The following is a 24,359-nucleotide window of genomic DNA, read 5'->3' as shown; positions in this document are numbered from 1 at the left end:
TTTAAAAAGCTTTGTATTCTGTGCTGTGTCTTCTCTAAGGTGCACTGTTAGATCATATTTCATGTCGTAATGCTCCAGATTACCAAGGTGCCAGTGCAGACGTGCCTCCAAAAGAAAGACTGCCAATCATGCGTGGAACTGAGGGACCCTTACTGTGGCTGGTGTGTCCTGGAGGGCAGGTGAGGGCCGAGCATACACACTCATGCATGCACTTATAAATGCGCGCACACAGCGACAGACTAACACAAACACCCACACTTGCAATTCCATCTGTAAAACACAGCAGGGTATTTGTTCAGTGTTTTATTGCAGACACTTTTAGTACCCCCTGGTGTTTATATTCCATCTCCTGTTGTCCGTGCAGCCGTAAGGAATTAAAGCTGTTTGTCAGCCTCATGCAGCGAAGGCAGTCTGTGCAATTTACTCTCATCAGCCTATATTTATCAGGGTCTGGAGGGTAGAGGGAGCGTTATGTGTCATGTATTTTACTGAGATGTGATCATGAACAGGGAAAAAAGCAGAAAAACAGTTGTGTCCCTACGGGAGCTGTTGATACTCTGTGCTTTACCTAGCATTACATTTTTAGCAGTTGTTTGATCAGCCGATTAGTAAACTGACAGAAAATTAATCAATTCAATGATTATTTAACTTTTAAGCAAAACATTTGGTGGTTGCAGCTTCTCAAATGTGATATTTCTGCTGTTTTTCTTTGTCTGACTTGACAGTGATCTGAATATATCTGGGTTTTGTAGCTGTTAGTCGGATAAAATGACATATTTTTCTGTTTTCTGATGTTTCATAGATAAGAGGAATAATCCATGAATCAAGAAAATAAATGTCAGATTGAACCATAAAAAAAGTCATTATTAGCTGAAGCTGTACTTATTTTGTTAGCTTTTCTCTCCGTACTGCCTCTTCTTGAAAACAAGTTAATCCAAATTATTTTCCACTAAAATCTGCTACATTATATTGAGTTGTCCTGTTTGTTTGCACATTATGAAGACGTGTGACCAGACGGGAGTTGCATTATACTGTATTCCCCTGGTGTGTGTTTAGTTTGTGTTTAGTGTGTTTCACCTGAGTGATGATGACAAAAAATGAATGAAATCTGAACCTGTATTAACATTTTAGATTATGTGTGTATGTATGTGTTCTATCTTTCCTATGCAATATGTTGTAATTATGAAAGTGTGTAATTACAGTATTTTTATATCAAATTATATTGCACACTGTCAAATGTTTTAACTAGCAAACAAAAATTGTCATTATTGATTAATCTGGCAGGTGTTTCTGTGATTTGACGATAACAAGCCTAAACCCCATTCTGGCGTGATCATATTGCTCGTTTTCCTCGACCTACCGTCCAAAACCAAAACAAATATTCAGCTTCCTATCATATAAGACAAAGAAATGCAGTAAGAGAGTTGAGAAGCTGGAATAAGGGAATGTTTTGCATTTTTGCTATAAAAAAAAAGACCCAAACAATCGATCCAATTTTGGAATATAGTAGCTTTAAATTCCATACGATTGACACTTTGCTGTGAAACCATCTGCCCACGAGTCCATTTAAGGTTTTACATATCTATACAGAACTTTATTTTGAAAATTTGAACAGGCCCTGCTTGAAGTCACTTGGGCATGGGCTTGTTGTGCACAACAGCACATTGAAAATCTGTTAGAGTCCATAGGCTTTGTTTTTTGAGGCCTTGTGAAAGTGTTTAGGGGATGTGGAGCAGAGACTGATGGGAGTTGTTCATCCTTCGTCTGAAGGTGTACCAGGAGGTCTGAGTGCCGACGGGCAGAGGAGAAGAATGGCTGGCTGTGGAGCCCCAGGCAGCAGTGTGTCAAGATTGTCTCCTTCAATCCCCCGAACCTTTCCTGCAAAAAGACTCAGAAGGTACAGTGCCGCTTCTCTTCTCACTCATTCTCGTTCACTCTCTCCCTTTGTTCTCTGAACCTCTTTCTGTCTCTCGCTCTGCAGTACACAGCCCCACTTACATGCACACCACACAAACATGCACCGCCTGAGTAATAAACTGTTTCCATTGTGAATCAGAGGCCCCGGCACTGGGTCTTCCTACTCTGTATTGATCCATCCAAAAAACTCCAAGCTGGCTTATTATAACTGACCTGGTTGATTGTGTTCACAGCCTGAAGATGGAGAGCCTCTCTTTCCAACAGCGCTTTCTCTCTCACGTTGTTTTTTTCATTCCTCTGCTTTCTGACTACTTTTCTGTCCCTCCCTCTCTGACTCACTCTTGTATTTCCATCAACAGCACCTCTCATCCTTGCTCATTTTCAGTCAATCTCCAGCTTTTCAAAAAGAAACAGTTCCTCTATTGTAACTTCGGTTGAATTATATGAATTATTATTGAATTATAGACCAAGCAGAGAAATAGTTTAATGCTAACTAATTTTATTCAGCAAAACTGATGATAAACTTCAATGCTTTCAATGAAAAACTCAATGCAATCAGCGGTTTACACTGTTCTGCATATTTTTTTTCTGTCCAGGTGAAGATCAACATCCCCTCCCTGCCCACCATCGGTCTCTCTGACCGCCTGCACTGCACCATCGAGTCTTTCCGGAGCGAAGGCACCATGTCTGATTCCAGTCAGGTCTCCTGCGATCTGCCCCACCCCTCACTCATACCACAAACACCTGAGGACCAAGGTTTGTCCTTTATAATTAAACTACCCTCTTTTAACACATTAACACAAGGCAAATGTCTGCTCTTTTCCATTAAAACTAATGCTGCATTACCAACTAGGCAAACTGGGAAAGAGCACCGGTCCTAGAGATTCTGAGGGGCCCGAAAAGAGCCCCAGGTTGACCCCATGCTGGTTGTTTTTGGTAATTTGATTTATTGCAGATTTGTTTGGAAATTTGCATCACAAAATTACATTATCAACAAAGAATTTACTGGTGACTTCTTGTAAAGGTACCCTGTCTCCAAATCTAGTTTTAGTAACTTTTTTATCATTATTATTATTATTATTATTATTATTATTATTATTATTATTATTATTATTATAACTCAAAATATTATTCCAGCATAGGAGTCAGTTTTTCCATGTATTTGTTGTTTTTTGTTTTTTGCAGTGGTGGGCCATTTTCTATTAAACAAAGACCATGAATTCATGACATAAAACATTAAGCTTTTTGGGAACAGAGCAGAGGAGCATTTCCCCCCCACAACAAATGCCATATATTTACTGAGTCAGGCTGTTGTTTCGCCAGTCAATCACAAGAAGAGATGTGTCAGTATCAAAGTGGCTTTCCACCTCAGCTAAACAATTTCCTGGGAGGACTGGTTGCTCTAGATTTAACGGGTACCTGAAGCTGACACAATACTCCCTAACAGGTTCATTCAGTGATTATTGTAACTTTTTGAATGAATACATGAATACATGACTTATTATAAAGACATTTGAGGTCATGTTGAATTATTTACAGGTCATGTTTTATGTATCATTCTTCAAATACACAAATGACATCTTATAATGAACTGGATGTCTTGGATATTCAGACTCCTTCCCAAAGACATCATCTCCCACCCATAAATGTGTAAAACTTGTACACCCCCCCCACACACACACACACACCCCCCCACCCCCACCCATCTCTTGCCAAATGCTAGTGCATTTTAACCCTCCCTTTGCTGTGCCCTCAGACTTTGTGGCCGTGGCCATCAGGATTTTTGTCAATGAGACGGTGGAGCTGGCCACGCGGGAGTTCAAGTTCTACAACTGTGCCGCCACAGTGAGAAAATCCGAAAACACACCGTGAGTCAGACTCTTAATCTATCAGTTCTGCTCCGTCACTCGCTGAAAATACCCAGTGACACTGAACACAGCATCAACTGACAACCTTGATGTAAATGTATCACTGTGCATGAGCAGATGAGAGATCAAGGCTCTGTTTGTAAATCGTGATGCATGGTGGTTTTGAATGCACCTCTTGCATTTTCTTTCCTCCTTTTATTACCATGCTGAGGAAATTGCCTCAGTTTCCTTTTCATTAATCAAAAAATGAAAGTCGATCTTGCCGTTTTTTTTTTCTCCCTCCTCCTTATTTCTTTTTCTTCATTTCTTTCATGCTGAGGAATGTGTGATGAACGAGCTTTGCTTATGTGAAGTTGCAGAGATCCATTTCGTTGTCAGCAGCATGGATTTTTGTGCCGGACGCTCTTTGATGAGTTTGCATGTTTTTAAATTTTTGTTTGCGCGTGCCTTTGTGTGTGTCTCTGTGTGTGAAAGCGTTTTCTGATCTTTGTTGTTTATGTGTTTCTGTGTGTATTTTCAGTTGCATGTCATGCGTGGCCAGTCAGTGGGGCTGCCAGTGGAACACAATTGACCACACCTGCAGCGACATGGATCCCAGTGTGATGGTTCCTAACATCATCAAGCACCGTAAGGTTAGTCACCTCAAGGGTAAACACATCAATGGCAGGTCAAAGACTCTTTTTATTTTTTTTTCTCCGATAGCGTGTGTATGATAGATGTTGGATAAAGCAGTTCAGTAAGAGACGTCTAATCACCACACGTGATGCGCCGCCTGAGCGATCCACGTTTCCCCCTCCCGAAAATTAATAAAACACTCAAATCCCGGTATCAGCCGCCACCATCTTGCGTGACAAATGTTGTAGGGTGGAGGATATCAATTTACAACTCAGCAGATGTTGCAGCGATACACTTATCTGTTGCTGCAGATGAGGGTGTCCGTTAAGTGGTTGGCATATTTAAAACGTAAATGATTAAAAGTGGGAGGATCTGATTTGTTTTGATGCCTTCTCAGGGAGCCAGGTGTCCTCAGTTTGAGAATCCAGATCCTGTGCTGATCCCCGTGGGCTACAAGACTCGAATCAGCTTTGAGGGGATCAATTTGGAACTCTACCAGGTAAAGTGGCACAGACACAGAATTTAAAGCATGTCTGGAAATCTTTTCAGCTCTTTGAAACACTTTGCTTTGGTCTTAGGACCACAGTGAACCAATTGGTCGCGATTTTCAACCAGTGCATAACTGATGCTTGTGTCTCATAGAAAAACTTACTAACACACTGACAAAAAGAGACTCCTCAGATGCAAAAAGAATCCATTTATTACATGTACAAAAGCTGACAAAATGTGAAAAAGAAAGAAAGTAGATGTTTTGGTCACAGAACCATTGTCAGTACAATTTACTTAGACTATGTTATTCAAGAGATTTAAATAGAATTTCAGACAAACAGCTCTCTGGATTTTTCTATTGTTCTCATTTAGAAAATCACTTTACATTCTGATGTAAGTGTCTTTTGATGAAAGACACCACCTCTACATGCTTTTGTAGTCCATCGGATGGCACACAATGAAAGTGATGACACTTTAAAATGTTTTTCGACGGAGAAAATCACATCATTTCTGTGTTACGGCTCTTGCGTGTTCTAAAACACATGTCCTGACAGGCCTGCATGTTTTACCAATACTACCAGTATCACTAGCAATGAGAAGAAAAAAAACCCATCAGATCCGTATTTTGTGAATTGAAGCTAATTGAAGACGCCATGTTTCTTTGTCTGGCTCTCCAGGGTCGTGTTTTCACCATCGGCACTGAGCTGATGAGAAACACGGAGGAAGAGGTCAATTTTGAGGACGGGCCATTCTACACCTTCAGCGGCTTCAATGTGAGTATGGCAGTCTGCTAGTTGCTTGACTCATCACTTGATACTTGATTGTGTGCCTGTGTTCACGCTGAACTGTTACTTTTGTTCCTTTGCTAAGCTTGTCGTTGTTTCTGGCCAATTTGCCCTCCACTCAACATAGGTCCTTGAACTGTGGCTGATTTGTGGACCTGATTATTGAAGTGCAATTTAGAACAGCTCTGAAATGGTGAAATATACTGTAGAGTGCCACTTGATTTCAGTTTTAGTCTATATGTACGCTTTCTCTCAATGTGAAGCTGACTTTATTCTCCAGACTTATACACCAAATCACTCTTAAGCTGGTTTTCACAATCCCTTTGATATTCTACAGCACCCTCTAATGGACAGACTCCCCTCACTGGAGTTATTTTAGCTCCATCTCCACATTGTGAATTCTGTGATTGGGAAGCTCAAACAGTGCATAGCCCCCAGCTATGTTCTTTTCCAACATTGATTTCTTCAGCTGAAAATCTGCCAGACTGGGTATAATTTTTTTTTTCTTCCCTTTTTTTTCCCTTTGGCATGAGGGAGCAACAGCCCACACTGTTTGCCGAAAAGAGCTTAAGTGCCATTAATCACTTGATTCTGTATTAATAATTCATTTTCTTCCAATTTCTTAGTTTTCCTACGATAAGTCACCGGAGACCAATGTTCTTTTCTACGTGAAGGACAAGGAGTCAGGCAAGAAGATGGACAGCACGCTGAACGGTATGCTCTCACATTTTAATGCGGAGACCTTATTTATAATGCTTTGTGTGTACACTGCTAGCCCCAGTGTGTGGGGGGGCGGGGGGCTCCATTAGACTCCAGGAAGCTATCTTTAATGTATGATTGGAAATTAATAAGCAAATTAATTGGTTAAGCAGTGACTGTAATCATCTGCGTTTTGACAGAATAAGAAAGATTCAGACACATTCGTAACATGTGATTGTGAGGTTTTCATGGTTTTTCATGGTTTTCATGCAATTTAAAACAAAGTTATCAGATATGACCATAGACCTCTCATCATCCATTCAAAATTCAAACACATTTCACAACATTATAATATATACAAGGGCATAGGTTTGGTTTCAGAAGTGGGTTGAGGGTTGGGAGGGGGGGTTCACAATGAAGAAGAAAAGTTATACTTTTCATAATAATGGTATAACAAAACATCTTGTGGGAACCTCTGTATTATTAATGCATTAACCCTATTTAAAATCATGTTTAATATCCTCAGTAGACACCTAATACCTAATACTTTGCATCTTTACTACAAAGGATACTGCGTGTTGTTGCTTTATCCTTGATTGAGTCTAGCATCTTAATCTTAATCTTACCACTTTAAGTAAAGCGAGGCTACTGATCCTGAAAAACATGCAGAGGGAATGGTGTAAAATATAAGAAGTTTTTTTTTTCTTTCCCTCTCCCACCACTTCTGATATAGTCACCCTGTACAACTGCTCCATGGGGAGGGAGGACTGCAGCCTCTGTAAGAACGCAGACCCAAAGTATAGCTGCGTGTGGTGCGCCAAGCAGAAGGCATGTGTGTACGAGAAGCTGTGCAATACTCAACAAGGCTCCGAGTGCCCCGACCCCCAGATCACTGATGTGAGTATTTACAGAGTTGTCATGTCTGTATGTTGACCTGTGAACTAGAAACAGTAGATGCTTTGAAGGCTTGTGATTAGCAGTGAAATAGCATTGACTTTGGTGATTGGATTGAAGCACTTTACTGGCCATATTTTCTTCCTTCCTGTTTGTAGACAGACCAGCTGAAAGTCTGTTTCTCCTTGAGGGTGTGTGGAGCTGATCTGCAGCCTATTAGATTGGATCAATTCTTGCTTTTGCTCACTTAATTGTTGGTGCCTCATTGTCATTGACAAAAATCCATCAGTAATTGTGTTGATGTCGATGCGACAGAGGTTATGACCGTACATACTCCAGCCTGACCGATACACCAGCAGGCCAGTATTATTGGCTATAAGTCCTCGCTGCATGGAAAGCAGAGTCCGCTCTTATCTTAAGATAAGTGTAGGGTCTTATATTTAATCCGGTGGCTCTTATTGCTTCACACAGATCTTGAGATTGGGAAGTACATTCATTTTTATCATTTCAGTTGGGTTTGACGTGTCTAGCGGCAGTATGGTCCATCTGTCAACATCTGCTTTAATTGTAAAAGTTACTTCATATATTTTGGGATGCAAACAGATATTTAAAAGCAGGGGAGTCCCATTTCAAGTCAAATCTCCCGTGCAAATCAGCATTTCGTGTAAAATTAGCAAATCCTTTCTTCCTATAAAACACCCACCCCGCTCCCACACACTCTATCTTCCCATTCAGATCATCCCTCGTTTCGGACCCCTGCGGGGAGGCATCTCCATCACCATCCGCGGCTCCAACCTTGGCATCCACAAGGAAGATATTAAAAGCATCATGGTAGTCGGAGAGCCTTGTAAACATCAGGAGGAGAAGTACTCTGTCTCCACAAGGTAATAATCACACATCTTCATGTATTTATGCAAATATGTGAGCAGCAGTGCACACACTGTCTATTTATTGAGTTCTGCTGGTCAAACTGTGTATAGACAGTTTTCATTCTGTAAAGTCTTGGATACGTTATCAGGTAAGGAGTGCCTTGCCTTTCCTTGAGCTAACCTGAGCGTATGTTGTAATTAGCTCATTATATCGCTGTATTGATCTGAGAAGTTTCCAGACGCAGGTTGATTCAGAACCAGAATCACTCTTTTAAAAGGCGACAACAGTGGAGGAGAGGTGTTCAGAGGAAGTCCCAATAGTGCAACACAAAAATTACAAGATTACAATCCTACTTAAGCAAAAGTACAGAAGTACTACAAAATATACTTAAAAGTATCAAAAGTAAAAAAAAAAAAAAAATGGCCCCTGCAACTAATATATTATTATGTATTACATTTTTAGAGTCTTAATACTGATGCAACAATCTGTAAGCAGCATTTTACTGTTGTAGCTGTTTGAGGTGGAGCTAGTTTAACTGCATTGCATACAGTTTTGGGTTGTGAAATGATTAAAGGGGCAGGAAAGAAGAAAAAACAGCTCTGCTTTATAAGCCTTTATTCATATTGAAGGCTTTTTTTTTTTTTTTTTACCTCTTTTGGCCTCAAACTGTTATTTAAACAAAACCATCAGAGAGGTTTAGAGGAGAAATGTCTCCTTGGTGTGTGATGGAAATCTGGCGAGGTGGTTAACTCTTGATGGAAGAATTTTCAGGAGACCCAGATAAGCAGAAGCATTTATTGAAGCTCGGTCGCGGGGAATAGAGATGAGCAACACACTGTGTGAAGCCACCCAGCTCTGAAGGACATCTTTCTTGCAGGGTGTATTTAAACCTCATACAAAACTGACCACATGTCCAAATAAGGATGTTCTTCATGGGACTACAGCACCCATCAATGCATGTTACCAAATCCTAAACATTAAATCGTGTTTTATATTTCATGCAATACCTGTCTCCTCGACAAACAATATGCAATGCAAAGATTTCTCTCACTCTACTAAAACATATGATGACCTAAATGATTATTACATTAGCAAAACAAACTTAAGTATAAGAGTAAACCAAACACCGTTACTCTGTCTGCAGGTAGAGACAGATATATATCTCTTGGTTCATATGATATGCGCAGACATCTTCGTCTCCTTGTTACTTTTCTTTTTTTTTAATCAGATCATGGATTCAGACATTCATCTCTTCATCAAACCCACTGGAATCCAGTCTTCAAAACCCCGGAGGTCATGATACTTCAACTCCAAATCATTATCATATAATAACTTACCACTTGCTGTGGTGCTCGAATAGCAGTTGTGGCTCTGCGAATAACCAGTTTAACAGTTGTTACCAAACATGAACACAAGAGAACCGAGAGGAGCACTGATGCTGTAAGAGTAAACAAGAATTTAACTAAGCCGGACCCCCAAGCCCCAAACAATTCTGAGACATCCCTCAAGCAAAGTCTGTGATTAACATGTAGCTCTTAAATACCATTATTCTGCATCACAAACCACATCCGTATCCATTACCTCTGTTGTTGCGTCGGAGATGTAGGAGCAACAATCACTACCAAAGACTTTGCATGTTCCCCCCTGGGATGCTAACAGGGAGATCAAGTCCTGTTGGGAACTCCTATCCTACCCCTTCCTGTCTCTGCTAGAGTGGCAGCAACAAGAAAGAGGAAGTCTTCATCTGTCTGTCTCTTGTCTGGGCCCGGCAGATTAAGAATGCATAATATTATTAGCAGACTCTCTGGGGTGAGTTTGCCTTGGCGTTTTGCCCACCCATACATCTCTGCTTTAGCACTCGCCACAATATCGTTAGGGTGGTGCTCTTTGATTTTTGTCATTTCTGCAGCGCTGGTCACAGTTTCCAGCAAAGGCAAGTGAGCACATCTTTCTATAGTGTCTCTCAACTCTTCAGACAGCACAACATCACAATGTTTGTTGTCGTCCCCCCCCCCCCCCCCCACACACACACACACACTCATGCCACACTTTAATTTCCGTCCACACTCTCATACTCTCTCATGTATCTGAAATCCCTGGCCGGATTTCCTTTACTGCGGTCAGTCATCATCTCGGCCATCTGCAGCTTACACTCATCAAAGGAACCCTCGCATAGCCATTCACCATTCGCTCATTCACACCTGAGCGCTGTGAAAGGCAACACATGATATCATATTCTTTGCCCACCGACTTTTCCTGCTGGCATTCATGGGGGAAAACTTGCCGACTCGTGGCAGATGGATCTTTTTACTTTCAAGTTTTACTTTTTAGCATATTTTGGTGAAGCATTTACAGATGTACTTTAAATCTCTGCTGTGGACTGATTATTACCCATATTTGCAACATTCAAATTCACATTAAAGCATTAAACTCACAGACATACACTTTCATTTTCTTCTATTCTGTTCTTTCCACATCAGTGGTGGCAATTTGAGACTTTTAAAGCGAAAACTCAGAGTTAGTAGTCTAATGCCGATATACCAATCGGTGCCAAGGTTTCTGAAGCCATAAGCAACAGTTATGTAATTTCCCCGATGGACACAGACTCACCATGGGTCTTGATTACACCAAAATAGGCTTTTTTCAGCTGACTCACAGCATATTTATGTGGGTGTAACCTCACTGTGGGTCTTATCTGTGTCGGGCGCAACCCAAAATGGCTCCAGGAAAATAAAAGACTCACACAACCACCAGTCTTTTACCTCAGATCTACTGATCGACCACTGACTTCAGCATTTTACTTAGCACACGAAATTTCTACATTATCTGTATTAGATCAGAAACACACTGAGTTAAGTCACAATTTTTAGCTCACTTCAAACTTATCAATTTTGATTTAACAACCACTGGGAGGTTTGTCTGGCGAAAAAACAACTTGCAACTGATTTTCATGCAACACGTACAGTATGTCCTTCCCAAGGGAAGAATGAGTATCTCTTGAACCTGAAGGACACCAGTGTTATGACGGTTCACTCCGCTGACCGGAACCTCGGTCCATCATATCCTTCACACGGTGAAACTGCTAACAAAAAAACAGACATCTGAATGCATAACTACTGTTTTGGTTTTTTTTTTTTTTTGCCTGTTTTTTTTTTGAGGGAACCATTGACTTAATCTTTACCGATGCCTTGTACTATATGTTTTTAATATAAAATCTGTCTGTGGCCAATCAATCAGTTATATATGATCGACCGAGCAACCTAAATTCTTGTAAATATGTATTCACCAAAGCACTGGAGATGTACCACACTGATTTTCCACAGATTTCTTTAGTGGTGTATTCACGCTGCAGACACACTGTTCCACCTCATTCCAAAGGTGCTTTAATGAGCCGTGTATTGCCAAAAGGAAAACCCACTGAAATAAACTTGTAAGTCTGTCAAATGCACTTCAGTGACAGCAGTGTTTAAAAAGTGTTCAATTCATTCAAATGTTCTATAGAAAAGAAAACACCCACATCGTTCAGCATGCCCACTAACGAGAACTGTTGACACCTGGCAGGATAGATCCACGTTTTGGACGAATTCTTGTCCCGCCATCTGCAGGATGAGGCATAAACCAGGATTTATGAGACCAGATGGAATGTTTTTCACCCTTAAATCTCCCAGTTTTGGAGCTCATGTGACTACTGTTGCTGCCTGATCTTTTGCATGTTGTAGCTTACTTGCTTTAAGTTTTTCCAGTTTTTCCATTATTATAAATTTATTACATAGTTATTGCATTGCTTCATGTTACCGTCTTACTTTTTAATTGTCTGCTTGTGGCCCACCTGTTAGCCCGCACGAGGCTTGCCATTTTATGCTGACCTCTTTCATCAGCAACACATTTTCCCCTCAGGACTGCAGCAGACTTTGACGTGTTTGGTTTATCACACACGAGTCCCAGTAAACTACAGACACTGCAATGTGGAAAAATTCCCAGAGGATTCAATTTCTGAGCTTCTACAGGCAGTCAGTCTGGCATTAGAGATCATACAGTACTACAGTAATTCATAGCTGCTTAGTCAACAGCATTAATTAAACATTAGCTTAACCTGTTAAGCATGTCTGCCATTTCATTTTCCAAGGTAAATGTGGAACATTCTCTTGATCCAGCTTCACAAATGTGAGCATTTATTGCATTTCTTTGTCTTAAGTGAAAGTTAACCAGATATCTTTGTCGATGTTGCCTAGACAAACGATTAATCAAGAAAATGGTGGACTAATCAATAATGGAAATAATTATTTGCAGCTCTAGTCTGAAATATTTTCTCATCTTCCTTTTTCTTTCATGTTGTCCTGTCCAGCGTGGTGTGTGAGATTGGACCTATTGGCCGTTTGAGCCAACAGTGGGGCCAAGTGGAGGTGGAGGTGAAGGGGGGCAAGAGAGGAATATCCTCCATGTACTTCACCTACAGGGTAAATACTCTCTCTTACTAACACACACACACACACACACACACACACACACACACACACACAATCTCTCCCCTTAACTGCATTTCCAGTATGGAGGCGCTCAACTTTGACCCAGAAAATAAACACATCCAAAAGCGTTCTGCTGATTTTTGTTGTTTTATGGCCTCTATTTTGTTTTCCATTTCCTAACTGCACAGAGCCCCTTATCAGAACACACCTACCTAGGGCATGTCATTTAAGAAGGAATGTTCAAATACAACATCCTAATGTATTGGCAAATTATGCATCTAGACGCTGTCATATTACAATGGTAATGCATTGTAAGATAAGCCAGAATGTGTATGTATTCCTCTTTAACCAGATGCTGTGCAGTAGTTCCCCTTTTCTCTCTAATACTTTAACAGGCAGCAGCGTAGCTATTTAACTGGCTTTTCATATCTCTGGCTCTGCTAAAGCTTCCCCACAGGGGAGTGCTCCGCCTAACTGTTTGCTCAGCAAATTGAGGCAGATGTGGTGTGTGTGTGTGTGTGTGTGTGGTGTTGTGCGTGTTGTGTGTGTGTGTGTGTGTGTGTGTGTGTGTGTGTGTGTGAGAATGTTTCTGATAGAGAGGGGGAGATCAAGGAGGGTGAGAGGAAATGTGTGTTTATATGACATTGGTGTGTGTGTGTGTGCTTGAGGGAGTGTTTGCCTGTGTGTTTGAGCTTGTGTATTCTTGTAAATCCTTGCAGAGGAAAGATGAGTATGTATTCATTCTGTATCTTCTGACCCCCCCCCCCCCCCACCCCCCACGCCCACCAGGACCCGATTCCCGAGGCGGTGACACCTGCCAGAGGTCCTAAAGCTGGGGGCACCCTTATTACAATTTCTGGGCGATTTCTGGAGACTGGCAGTAAGGATGATGTCCAGGTTACCATCGGAGGAGTGGTCTGCATTGTGTAAGGGTTTCTTTTCTCAATAACTGTCACACACAGCAAAGACCAGTTCTGTTTCAGTTCAGTCTTCTCAGTTGATAAGTCCTACTTGTTATTCAGACATTGGGTTCTGTGAAAATTCTATAGTAGCCACACTTTGAAGCCCATAAATTGATTTTTTTTTTGAAGCAAAAATGGAATTGACCTTAACTTTGGTGTCATAAGCAGGATTTTTTTTTCCTTTACCATTTGCCTTCACTGTTGTGACCACAAGTGTTCTGTCAAAACCAGTGCACGGTGACATTTTAGGCAGAGGTAAGGGAAAAATAACAAGCTAGAAAAGCAGCAAAGCTGGGATTTAACAAGCTGTCAGGCTGCTGCCATGTTGGCTTCCACTGCACGGTGACCTTGCGCGACCCCCACTTCTCTAGCCAGCCAATGCTAAGTTATGTCCTTGTCTTGGCAGGGAGCATTTCGGAGCAGAGATCACCTGCAGGACGGGAGAATATCTAGCAGATAAGGTGCCCTCCGACCCTCTCACCGTCACAGTGAAGTATGGAAAGAGTACCCCAGCAACCATTCAAAATGCCTTCCAGTTCTGCGAAAATCCCATCATACTGGACCATCACCCCAAAGGAAGCTTTGTCTGGTCAGTTTAAATTTAGTAGCTTGCATGTCTTTTACCTCTAATCAAAGTGTTTGTAATATTCATTGGTTCCATTTAATAAGTGCTTTTGGTGCTTTCATTTTACCTGGAGGCATATTGGACTGGATTGACAGTTCAGGGGTAATTGTAGTATATCTCATATTTTTGTCCATTCTGACCATTGGACATGATAACATTTTATCTATTACCATCATTGTTTTCTGCAACAGTTAAAGGGATTTCCAGACGACTTTCTGTTTTTTGATGTTGGACTCTGTGGCAACTCTTTGATATGATTTCTGTTACATTTACATTTTTACTGGCTTTAGGGATGGCAACGTCAGTTCATCTCAATAACTACCATGAAATTTTTGTACATGTTAATACTCCCCAAAGGATAAACCCATTGATTTTGCTGATCCTAGTGCCACCAACTTTTCATTTAGCACCACAAGTGTCAAAATTTCACTTTGTCCAAGACTTGCCTTTATACCCAAACACTTTTTAAGATGTGTTTCGTGCTAATTAGCGAATGTTAGCATGCTAACACGCTAAACTAAGATGATGTGTGTAGTAAGCAATGCACCAGCTAAACATCAGTCTCTAATCCAATCTCTAAATGTTAGAGAACACATTTAGCTGAAAGCACTGCTGTCCAAAAGTACATTCTCACAAAGTTGTGTTTTTAGTTCTAGTTATCTTGAAACATCAGTCGGTCTTGTTTAGTCCATGCATTACAGCATAGGCCTATTGAGTTAATAGACTAAAATTTGGTTTGAAAGCTGTAGTAAATTTAGCCTCCTTGCCCTGATCAACATCCTTCATGTAGAAGTTAATGTTTCCCAAATATCTAAAACAGAGGTGGTGAGAAAAATGTTATAAGATTGACAGGCGTCAAAATGGACAAAAATAGGAGAGTAAGACGAAGGTTGACAAATAAAGGGATTTCTCCTTGAATGCCTTATGTTGTCCTTTTGTTTTTAAAGTAGAGAAGCAAAGAAAGAAAAGGCAAAAGCTGCTCAGGTGACACTGATGACAAGGTCGAACTGATAGTACTGTACATGGAAAATTGAACACTTTGAAAGCCACCTGCCTTGTTGTCTGCCCTGCAGGCTTCTATCTGTCTGAAACCTTGGTTAAAGGTCATTAATGCCAAGAACATTTTTGTTTTTTACAAATCTGATCTGTCCTCCAAGAGTTGCTGAGTATGCCTGTTGTGTGTGTGTGTGTGTGTGTGTGTGTGTGTGTGTGTGTGTGTGTGTGTGTGTGTGAGTGAGAATGAGCATGTGTGTGTGTGAGTGTGAGTGTGTGTGCATGTGTGTGTGTGCAGACTGGCTGAAGGGGATACAGATGCTAGCCTTTTGTTGTTGTAACACACTTCTCGATGGTCACTGAAAATGGATGCATTAGACGGTTACCTTGCTTCTTTTTGTCTTTTTTTTTGCAACTGAAAGCACTACAGCACATGTGATTAGACACACAGCCTGGAACAACAGGCAGCAGATAGGGAACGCGCAGGCTAAACTAATTTGTTTTCATCTCCGGAGAAAATGACCCCAGGTGCAAATTTAAGAACCGTGTCTGTCTTCTCATAACTCTCCCCATGAGCTTGTCTTTGTGTGGCTGGGCATATCTATGCTCATACATGTGTTTTTCTTTGTTTTTGGTGTGTATACGTTTGTTTGTGTATGTGCTTTAGTGGAGGGAGGAACATTGTGGTGACCGGCTCTGGTTTTGACCTGATCCAGACTGCTGTCATGAAGGTCCAGGGAGACAACGTAACAGCTTTTGAGGTTTCTACTCCCTTTTATTTATCAGCATCTTTCTCTTTCAATCTTCATCCACCTCTAATAATGATCATTTCTTTGCTGTCTTCACTCTTCCTCTCAACTGTTTTTTTCCTATGGTTCTCTACTTTTCCATTGGCTCCCCTCATCACAGCTCAGCACTGTCCATCAATCTCCCCACATCTCATGAGCCCACGACTACAGTGGTGATTCATTCAAACTCTGTGAAGCATTTCAACAGTTTGAGCCTACACACACACACTCTCACCAACAAATGTGAACACACACACACACACACACACACACACACACACACACACACACACACATACACATACACATACACACACATCTCCACTTCTCTGCTTCCACTGATCAGTGAGATTTCATAAGCCAGTATTACTTCATCTCTACTTACTTCACTTCTTAGACCATAAATCCTTAAAACCTGTAGGATTGCAGATAGCAGTGCCACTGTTTCACTCTCCCCAAAATCTAACTATGTTCCTGGTCCAGCTTAATCAAGTAGGACTGACTCTGCCAGGAAACTTGAAGGAGTTCCACACAGCAGCTTGCCGGGGCCTGCCCTCCAGTGTACTGGGCGGTGTTAAGCAGTAGCAATTTTGTTCATTTCATTTAAAGGCTAAATTTAATACCGGAATTAAGGTTGCAGAAGATTATGTGACTATGCCGCTCCTCACCACTTTACTCCTGGCCAAGTCCCTGGTCCCTGCTACCCAGGGACAGGAGAGATTTGAAAAGACTTCTGGCTGCCACAAACTAACAGTGTATGTAATGTGTTATCTCAAAGGCCTTGGCTGGTCAACTTCATAAGCTTCTCTTGATTTAAGTCCATCCGCTGAACTGGACCCAAATATTTGGAGTCATTATGGCTGCTGGCTTGTGGTAAAAACATGTTGATATTGTAGGTCAGGTTAGTGGCTCAAAGCAGTGATGTTTTTTTTTTTCTTTAGAGAATAGATCATTTGTAGAGCATAGAGAATAGTTGTTATTAAATTTTCACACATACTAATTGCCAGGTGATGTGGTGTAGCTAACGGAACCAACTGACAAAACTAAGTTGTTAATATGGCCTGTTTAGAAGAAAGGATATTTGAGGTAGTAGGGCATATGGGCGACATATCTGCCCTGACAGTTAATCAAGATTTGCATAAACTGGGAAGATTTGAAATGACATTTTATGTAGACTAAATGACCTAATAGCTAGGTTGGTGTAATTGGAAACTGCATGAATACTCTGACAAACATGTTTCTCCATGTACGACATTTATTATTAAAACAAAGCCGAGTCTATATTCCAATAATATTACTAAATATTGTCAGGTTTGATATGATGTTTGGTCCATAAAATTGTTGATTTAGGCAGTTATAGTGTATGCATGTTACAGTTTGTGATGCTTGTGCCTTCCTTTTCCCTGACTTCCTGTCTTTACTTTTGATTGGATTGCACTACAGATGTTCCCTTGCAACAGATTTGCACATTACTTAATTTTTCTTACTTTAATTCCGTCATTTATTCATCTCAGCTACTCTACTGGCATGGCTTTGTGGCCATTGTTCAGTCAGACGTTCCAACCTGTTCTATCTAAACAACTATTACATTTTTTTTTTTTTTTTAACATTTTTAAAGACATTTGTGGTAACTGACTGTTCATCCAGCACCATGAGGTCAAAATTTTAATTTGTCCAATACAGTGTAAACTAATGACATTTTCCGCAGCCTCAGCTGCACTTTTTGTTTAGTGCTAATTAGCAAATGTTACCCTGCTAACAGGCTAACAGCTAGCTGATAATAAACTAACTGTTGAACTTGGTAATCATTCCTGCTAAAGATCAGCATGTTAGCATTGTCATTGTGAGCAATGTTAGCAGACTGCTGACAGGAAAAGGAGAGAGAGGAGGGATGTCATGCAGCATAGGTCCACAGTCAGATCTTAAACATTTTGACCATACTGACGCTTTAAACCCATCAGGACATCAAATCACGTTTTTAGCAGGTCGAAGGTATTCCTTTAAGTATTAATGGTGCAACCTGGTGTAGTAAATAATTAGTTTGAAACTAGCTGTTACCGAGAACCTAGGAACAACTTTACAAGTAAACCTGGTGATGGATTTACAGATAGCTGGTGCCACCCAATCCTCTACATAGTTTAATGATAAAAGGCATTCGACTCATACCAACCAACCTCAAAAATTATAGTAGGTCTGCTTGACTTTTTCGAAGCATTACTCAGTGCAGCCTACGTCTTTTGCCTTTTCCTTTTGAAAAACTTAGAAGACTGCGTGTAGGACTAAAGGGTTTTGCTGTCACACACAGTATTGTCAGCCCTGTATGGAAACAATCAGAGAATGACAGAAATATCACCATCAGTCCAGTTAATCAAACACAAATAAACAAAGCCAGAGGAGGAATAACTCAAAGCGGCCTGTGATTCATCAGTGGCTGCTATTCTACGATGGCAGATTGGGATTTTAATAGAATGACTGAAAAGAGACATCATTTTACCTACCCCATTGTAAACCAGGCTTTTTTTCCCCACACCACCCCACCCCCTAAACACTCTTCCTTCACACAACAAAAATGTGAATTCACTGCCTCTTTCAAAAAAAAGTCCTTAACGCCCACTGTTTGCCTTTTATTTTTCTTTTTTCTAATTCTAACCCATATTTTCTATGTTGAACTACATTTACTTTCATATTCTTCTTCTCCTTCATGTCTTGTCTTGCTTATTTTATGGGTTTTAACTACTTGGCTGTTTGTGTCGAATTAGGACTAGGACATTTTATTCTACCTCTCTCCCACTTTTAGATGGCCCGTGAAAAGAACGACACAGTCATCCAGTTTCACTCCCCAACAATAAACAGCTCCCTGAGCCAGCACTTTAGAACGTTCATTCAGCTGGACAACTGCAAGAAGGAACTGAAGCCCTTCGACTACCACCCTGACCCCATCTTCAACAAACTAACGAAGAATGTCATCACCGAGGCCAGCATCATCATCGTCACTGTGAGTACAGACCACACGGCTTCCTCTAACGCTGCAGTTGTACTATGACAGCGCAGTGTTTCTAGGAAGTCAGCCTTCTTTGTGTGAAGGAATTAAGACAAATGGTGTTATTATCTGACTTGAAGATAAAAATGGAAAAGATGCTGAACTGCAGCTGCTGTGCCACATTTTCACTTTTTAGCTGCTGATACTATGGTTGAGTTTCACTGCATATAAGAATTATGCAAATAGCAGCACATTTATTATTTTAGCTGGTGTGATTGTTTTGGAAGTCAAATGAACCGAGGCAAATGTATATTCCAAGTCGCAATTAGCAAACATTTATTTGTTTTAAATCTCGTAATCAGATAAAAAATAATGCTTGTAATGTAAATATCCATTTCTCTAAAACAGGGGCCGAGTCAAGAGGTGATCAATAGAGTAAAACGCATTTCTGAGATGCAAAATTTAGTTGTTTTTTTTTCTTTTTTGTTTTTTTTTCTAAAATGTAATTTGCAAATGTAACTTGGATTGCTGCATAATTTCACCTCTTCAAGACTCAAAACTTTTCAAATACAGCAATCCAGTAACAAAGAATCTCTTTTTTGGTTCACAGTGATGAGGCATTTTAAGTAAACATAGCCAAAATGGTTGGGAGCAGCTGCTCTAAGTATACGTTGAATATAAATTACAAAAACACAAGACTAAGTTACTACGTATCCTTACTATAAATAGAATAGATAGTCAAAAATAAACAGAAGAGGACAATCAGTTAAGTTTTAATTTATTTTATCAGCTGATTAGAGGTAGAGGAAAAACAGGCCTTTCTCCTAATTCACCAAATTATTTGATGTTAAGTGAAAATTATAAAGGCTTATATAACTTTTATATAACACACGCCTTTATAATTGTTTTTGACTCATCTAAACCAACACTTATTTCATCATCCATTAATTGCAGATAATTTATTTGATCATTTTGGTCTATAAAATTTCAGAGTAGAGACAAATGCCTATAATACTTTCCTAGGTGATGTTATTTTGCTTGTTTTGTCTGACAGACACTCCAAATCCACCAGATATTCAGTTTATTATCACATAAGTCAAAAAAAAAAAACAAACAGCAAATCATCATAAGTGAGAAGATGAATATGGGGAACATGAAGCATTTTTTTCTTCGAGCTTTGATGTAACCAATTAATTGATTATCAGAATGGTTCAGATTCCTTCCAATAGCCTGTTTCCTGCTTTATGTCGGCTTTAGGGCTCCACAGTATTTTCTCTTTAAGTTTCTTTGGGTAAACACACTTTAGGTAAATTAGCTGGGAAAGGAAAAGGTCTGAGGCCTTTTCAATTACTCCGCTACTGGTTTACTTAAGCTAATTTCACCTTTCTTATATTCCAGACTGCATTAGAATAATTGAAAGCATGTCTGTAGATATAGAAGTGTGCTGTAGAATCTCAAAGTGTATACTGCAGCAATGCCAGGGCTGTGGGATTGACTGGAGCTGTGCCTAAAGTGTCTTAAGCAAGAAACTACTTACAAATGTGCTTACAACGACTATAATCTTAATCTTTCTAATTAATTTTGGCACTCATGGTGGAACAGTAAAGCGCTGTTCTAAACTTTCCACCCATTACAAATGAAAATGCTTACAATAATGTTTTTAATACTCAACATATGATTCTTGATGGTTTATAAACACAGTAATTAATCCCCCCGCCTCCATGTTGTTCAGTCACGACTCTTTGAGCATTGCAGTTGCTCTTCCCCTGCAGGGTCGAGGATTCTCCAAAGCTATGACGGCCAAAGAGGCTCAAGCGTTTGTGGGCGATGTTTCCTGTCTGGTCAACACACTTCAGGACGACAAGCTGTTCCTGGACCCACCGCCCACCCCGCCCCGCGCTCGCTCCAGACGGCACCGCCGAGACACCCGGCCCGAGCTGCTGGATCTAACGGTCAGATCAGACACAGAGAGACAAAACACGCAGTGGTGGAGGAAGTACTTACATCATTTACCACAATAAAGATATTAATAACACGCTGCAGAAATACTCCTTTATGAGTAAATGTCCTGCTTTGAAAATGTTACTTAAGCAATGAATATGTAAATATAATCAGGAAGATATACTTAAAGTATTAAAAGTATATAATGCTGAAAAAAAGGTCCTGTAAGGTTTATATTATTATATATTATATCATCAGAGTTATTACACAAGGATTAATATGTAAGCAGCATTTTACTGTTGTAGCTGGCTGAGATGAAGCCAATTTTCCATAGATTCTTTGGTTTATGAAAATTAAGAAAATAGTGAGAAATGTCCATCACAATTACCCAGAGTAATTGTGATGGACATTTCTCCTTTCTCCCCCTCCTTTATTATAGGAAGGAAGAGCAGCAAATCCTCACGTTGGAGAAGCTGGAACCGTGAAATGTTGACTTAAACGATTAACAAAGTAGTTGCCAATTACTTGTCTGTCTCTTGTATATACATTACTGTTGGGTAGTTTAATCTATATTAAAGCATCATATTTTATGAGCCCTTGAAATCTTCATTTATAAAGTAATTAGTCAATAAATCAGTCAGATAAATGTGGTGCAGTAAAAAGTATAATATTTAATATATTATACTCTGAAATGTAGTAAAGTAGAAGTATATAAGGAGTGGTATTAAAAGAAAATACTCAAGTAAAGTAAAAGTGATTTAAATAAGCATGTTAGTAAAGTACTTGTGAGTTACTCTCCACCACTGTAGACACGTACACAGACTTGAAGATGAGAGTGTGCATGCATCATAAATCTTTATTGTATTTCTCAAGGCGTGTCCTCTGTACTATGAGACCCCATTTTTTCACCGGTTTAACAATTTTCATGTAGCTACAGGCTCTTATAATTATATTTAATTAAAGCTGAGCCACAATTTTGATGAATACTGTAACCTCTTCTCTGGATAATTCCTCTAAATGAGCTATTGTTTTATTCCTGTGGCTGTGTGCTGCATAAAGAAGTGACACCACAGCCCTATCAATAGTACAAACTGTACCTACATAGAAAAACCTTGATTATGAAGGGCAAACTGAATACATTTATGCATTTGCTCAGTTAATGTAGGCCCTCCAACTTGAACCTAGCCCCAGCACTTTAAAAATACTGAAAGGTCCCGCAGCTGTTTTAGCAGAACTGCAGGCAATTATGCTGATTCTCCTCAGTCCCCCGTTTCCTCTCCAACACTGTCAAAGCTTTACCATCGACACCTACCTGAATTACTGTCTGGCTAAAATGTGGAGGGCTTGTGCAGATAATAAGATTCCCTCTCTGTATTTCTCCACAGATCAAGTTTGGGAAAGGGGAGTGGTTGGTCGGCTTGGTGCAATACGAGAATAAGAATGACTCGTCTCTGTACATCATCATCCCTGCTGTTATTGTGCCCATGCTGCTGATCATCGCTATCTCTGTCTACTGCTACAGGTAAGTCAAGCAATTTTAGGTTAACTTCACATACACTACAATAAAATGAACTTCTAAAGTTATAGAATCTACAGAAATCTGTATCGTCTCCACTTGTTGTCCCAAAGACAATTAAATGTCACATAGTACTCTATAATCACTATTGGTGTGTTGTTTAGGACTTTTTTACTGTTATCGTTTTCAACACTTTTTCTTGCAGGAGAGGCTATGTTTGTGTGTTGTTGAGAAAAAAACACACCTACAGTTACCTTATTGTAGCAATTGGCTTTACTAGACTCAGCTCCTGTATGTATAAAAAATTACAGTAATTGCAAAATCAATCAATTTTTTTGCTCAAATTTCTTTTTTCTCCCTTTTCTTCCTCGACCTTTTTAAAACCCAACATGTAGAAAAATATTTCCAAAAACTGGGCTTGTACATTTGATGAAGAGAACTGTACTTTCAGTATGTTTGTGGTCAATTAGATTCCAGAGAAGACAAGAACAAGAACTCCCTGTTTGATCTCTAATGGACAAACTTTTAGAAAACTCAAATAACAGAAATTCAAATAGACTCATTGGGGATTTGGAAGGATAAGTGCTGCATAAAATGTACCAATTAGACACCAAAAAAAAAAAATCCATTGTATTGTTTTACAGCTTGTGTTCTTTAATCCCAAAAATTGAAGTAATGTAATAATTTTCTGTAGCAGACATCTGAAGCATGTCGTCAGTACTAGGCTGATAAAACAATGTTAAGTATGTTTTTGAGAGGTTAAAAAACCCGGTGTGTCCGGGACACTAAATGGAAGACTTGAGTTAAAATGAAGCAAAGTCCCACAGAAAAGTCATTAAAAAACTATTTTACGCAATTTAGCATGCTTATTCACCTTATTGGTGGTAAAGCACTGCTAGCTGTAATTAGCTTTAGCTTTAGCTGCGGTTAGTTTCTTTAACTGCTCTGTGGCTTTTGTTTTATTATATATTCATGAATCTAGACTTTGGCATCTGTTTCAAAGATGGATTCACAACTTTGATCCACAGCAGCAGAATCAGGACAGCCAGTGCTAGCCAACTAAAACATGAGTCGCGGTTTGATGTCTGTGTATCATCTATAAGCTGTGACCTACAGATGAATCTTTGTTACGTAATGTTACTTCAGATCATTAAAGTTTTCGGTTCAGCAAAGTCTTGCTCATTTGAATTGCTGCAGGGCTGATATAATAGCTCGCTCTTCATTATTTGGTGTGCATCATCTAATGTGGTGATTAAACAGAGAGGTTATTAATGAAACAAAAATGACAGTTTACACCTGACAAATAAAGATTGAAGTCCCCTGGGCCAGTGGTGCATATTCATGTCGGGGGCGGGGCTTTAAAAGCTTTAAAAAAACATTTTATTCCAACCAACTCTCAAATACTTTTAATTTTAAGACAGTCAAGAAATAATAATCTGTTATATCCCTATAAAGTTTAGCCTGTACATATTTCCTTGAGGTTCCCCAAAGGAGAGGCTTTGTGTGGTAGTTAATATATGTCAGTTATAGGCAGTCATGCATTTGTTAAACTAGAACATTTCAGCTAAATATTCATGAAACACCTACATCAGGAACAGCACACCCACAGTGGCAGAATAATAGCTGCAGTAATCAGATATTTTTGTTAAACTTAGAGAAAACACTGTGTGGCTAAGTTATCAACCAAATGTGCCAATTATCCTCCCTAAATTACAGCGTGTAATCTTTGAACAACAATTACATCTATGAAATGATTTTTTTTTTCTTTTCTTTTAAGTTAAAAGCCTCTCCACAAACTTTTGCTTTAATGAAACTTGTGTTGTGTTTGCCGATCTGTTTGTCTCGTCAGGAGAAAGAGTCAACAGGCAGAGAGGGAGTATGAGAAGGTTAAACACCAGCTCGAGAATCTGGAGGAGAGCGTTCGAGACCGCTGCAAGAAAGAATTCACAGG

General features: G+C 39.8%; 1 protein-coding gene across 1 annotated transcript in view; it reads left to right on the top strand.

Moving 5' to 3' along the window:
* Positions 1-24,359, top strand: part of plxnb2 (plexin B2) — a 126,935-nt gene that overhangs the window by 84,064 nt on the left and 18,512 nt on the right. Inside the window, exons 6-23 of the mRNA XM_022755874.1 lie at positions 79-179; positions 1,771-1,897; positions 2,514-2,673; positions 3,674-3,785; positions 4,306-4,417; positions 4,798-4,899; positions 5,567-5,662; positions 6,301-6,388; positions 7,107-7,270; positions 8,003-8,151; positions 12,483-12,594; positions 13,393-13,529; positions 13,972-14,154; positions 15,851-15,944; positions 18,769-18,966; positions 20,724-20,903; positions 22,278-22,414; positions 24,258-24,358. Of these exons, the coding sequence (XP_022611595.1) occupies positions 79-179; positions 1,771-1,897; positions 2,514-2,673; positions 3,674-3,785; positions 4,306-4,417; positions 4,798-4,899; positions 5,567-5,662; positions 6,301-6,388; positions 7,107-7,270; positions 8,003-8,151; positions 12,483-12,594; positions 13,393-13,529; positions 13,972-14,154; positions 15,851-15,944; positions 18,769-18,966; positions 20,724-20,903; positions 22,278-22,414; positions 24,258-24,358 (2,353 nt within the window). The remainder of the gene's footprint in view (positions 1-78; positions 180-1,770; positions 1,898-2,513; positions 2,674-3,673; positions 3,786-4,305; positions 4,418-4,797; positions 4,900-5,566; positions 5,663-6,300; positions 6,389-7,106; positions 7,271-8,002; positions 8,152-12,482; positions 12,595-13,392; positions 13,530-13,971; positions 14,155-15,850; positions 15,945-18,768; positions 18,967-20,723; positions 20,904-22,277; positions 22,415-24,257; position 24,359) is intronic.

Source organism: Seriola dumerili, unplaced genomic scaffold, assembly GCF_002260705.1.
Source record: "Seriola dumerili isolate Sdu_G_001 unplaced genomic scaffold, Sdu_1.0 BDQW01000242.1, whole genome shotgun sequence".
Lineage (NCBI taxonomy): Eukaryota > Metazoa > Chordata > Actinopteri > Carangiformes > Carangidae > Seriola > Seriola dumerili.
This window is presented reverse-complemented; position numbering and strand designations above follow the sequence as displayed.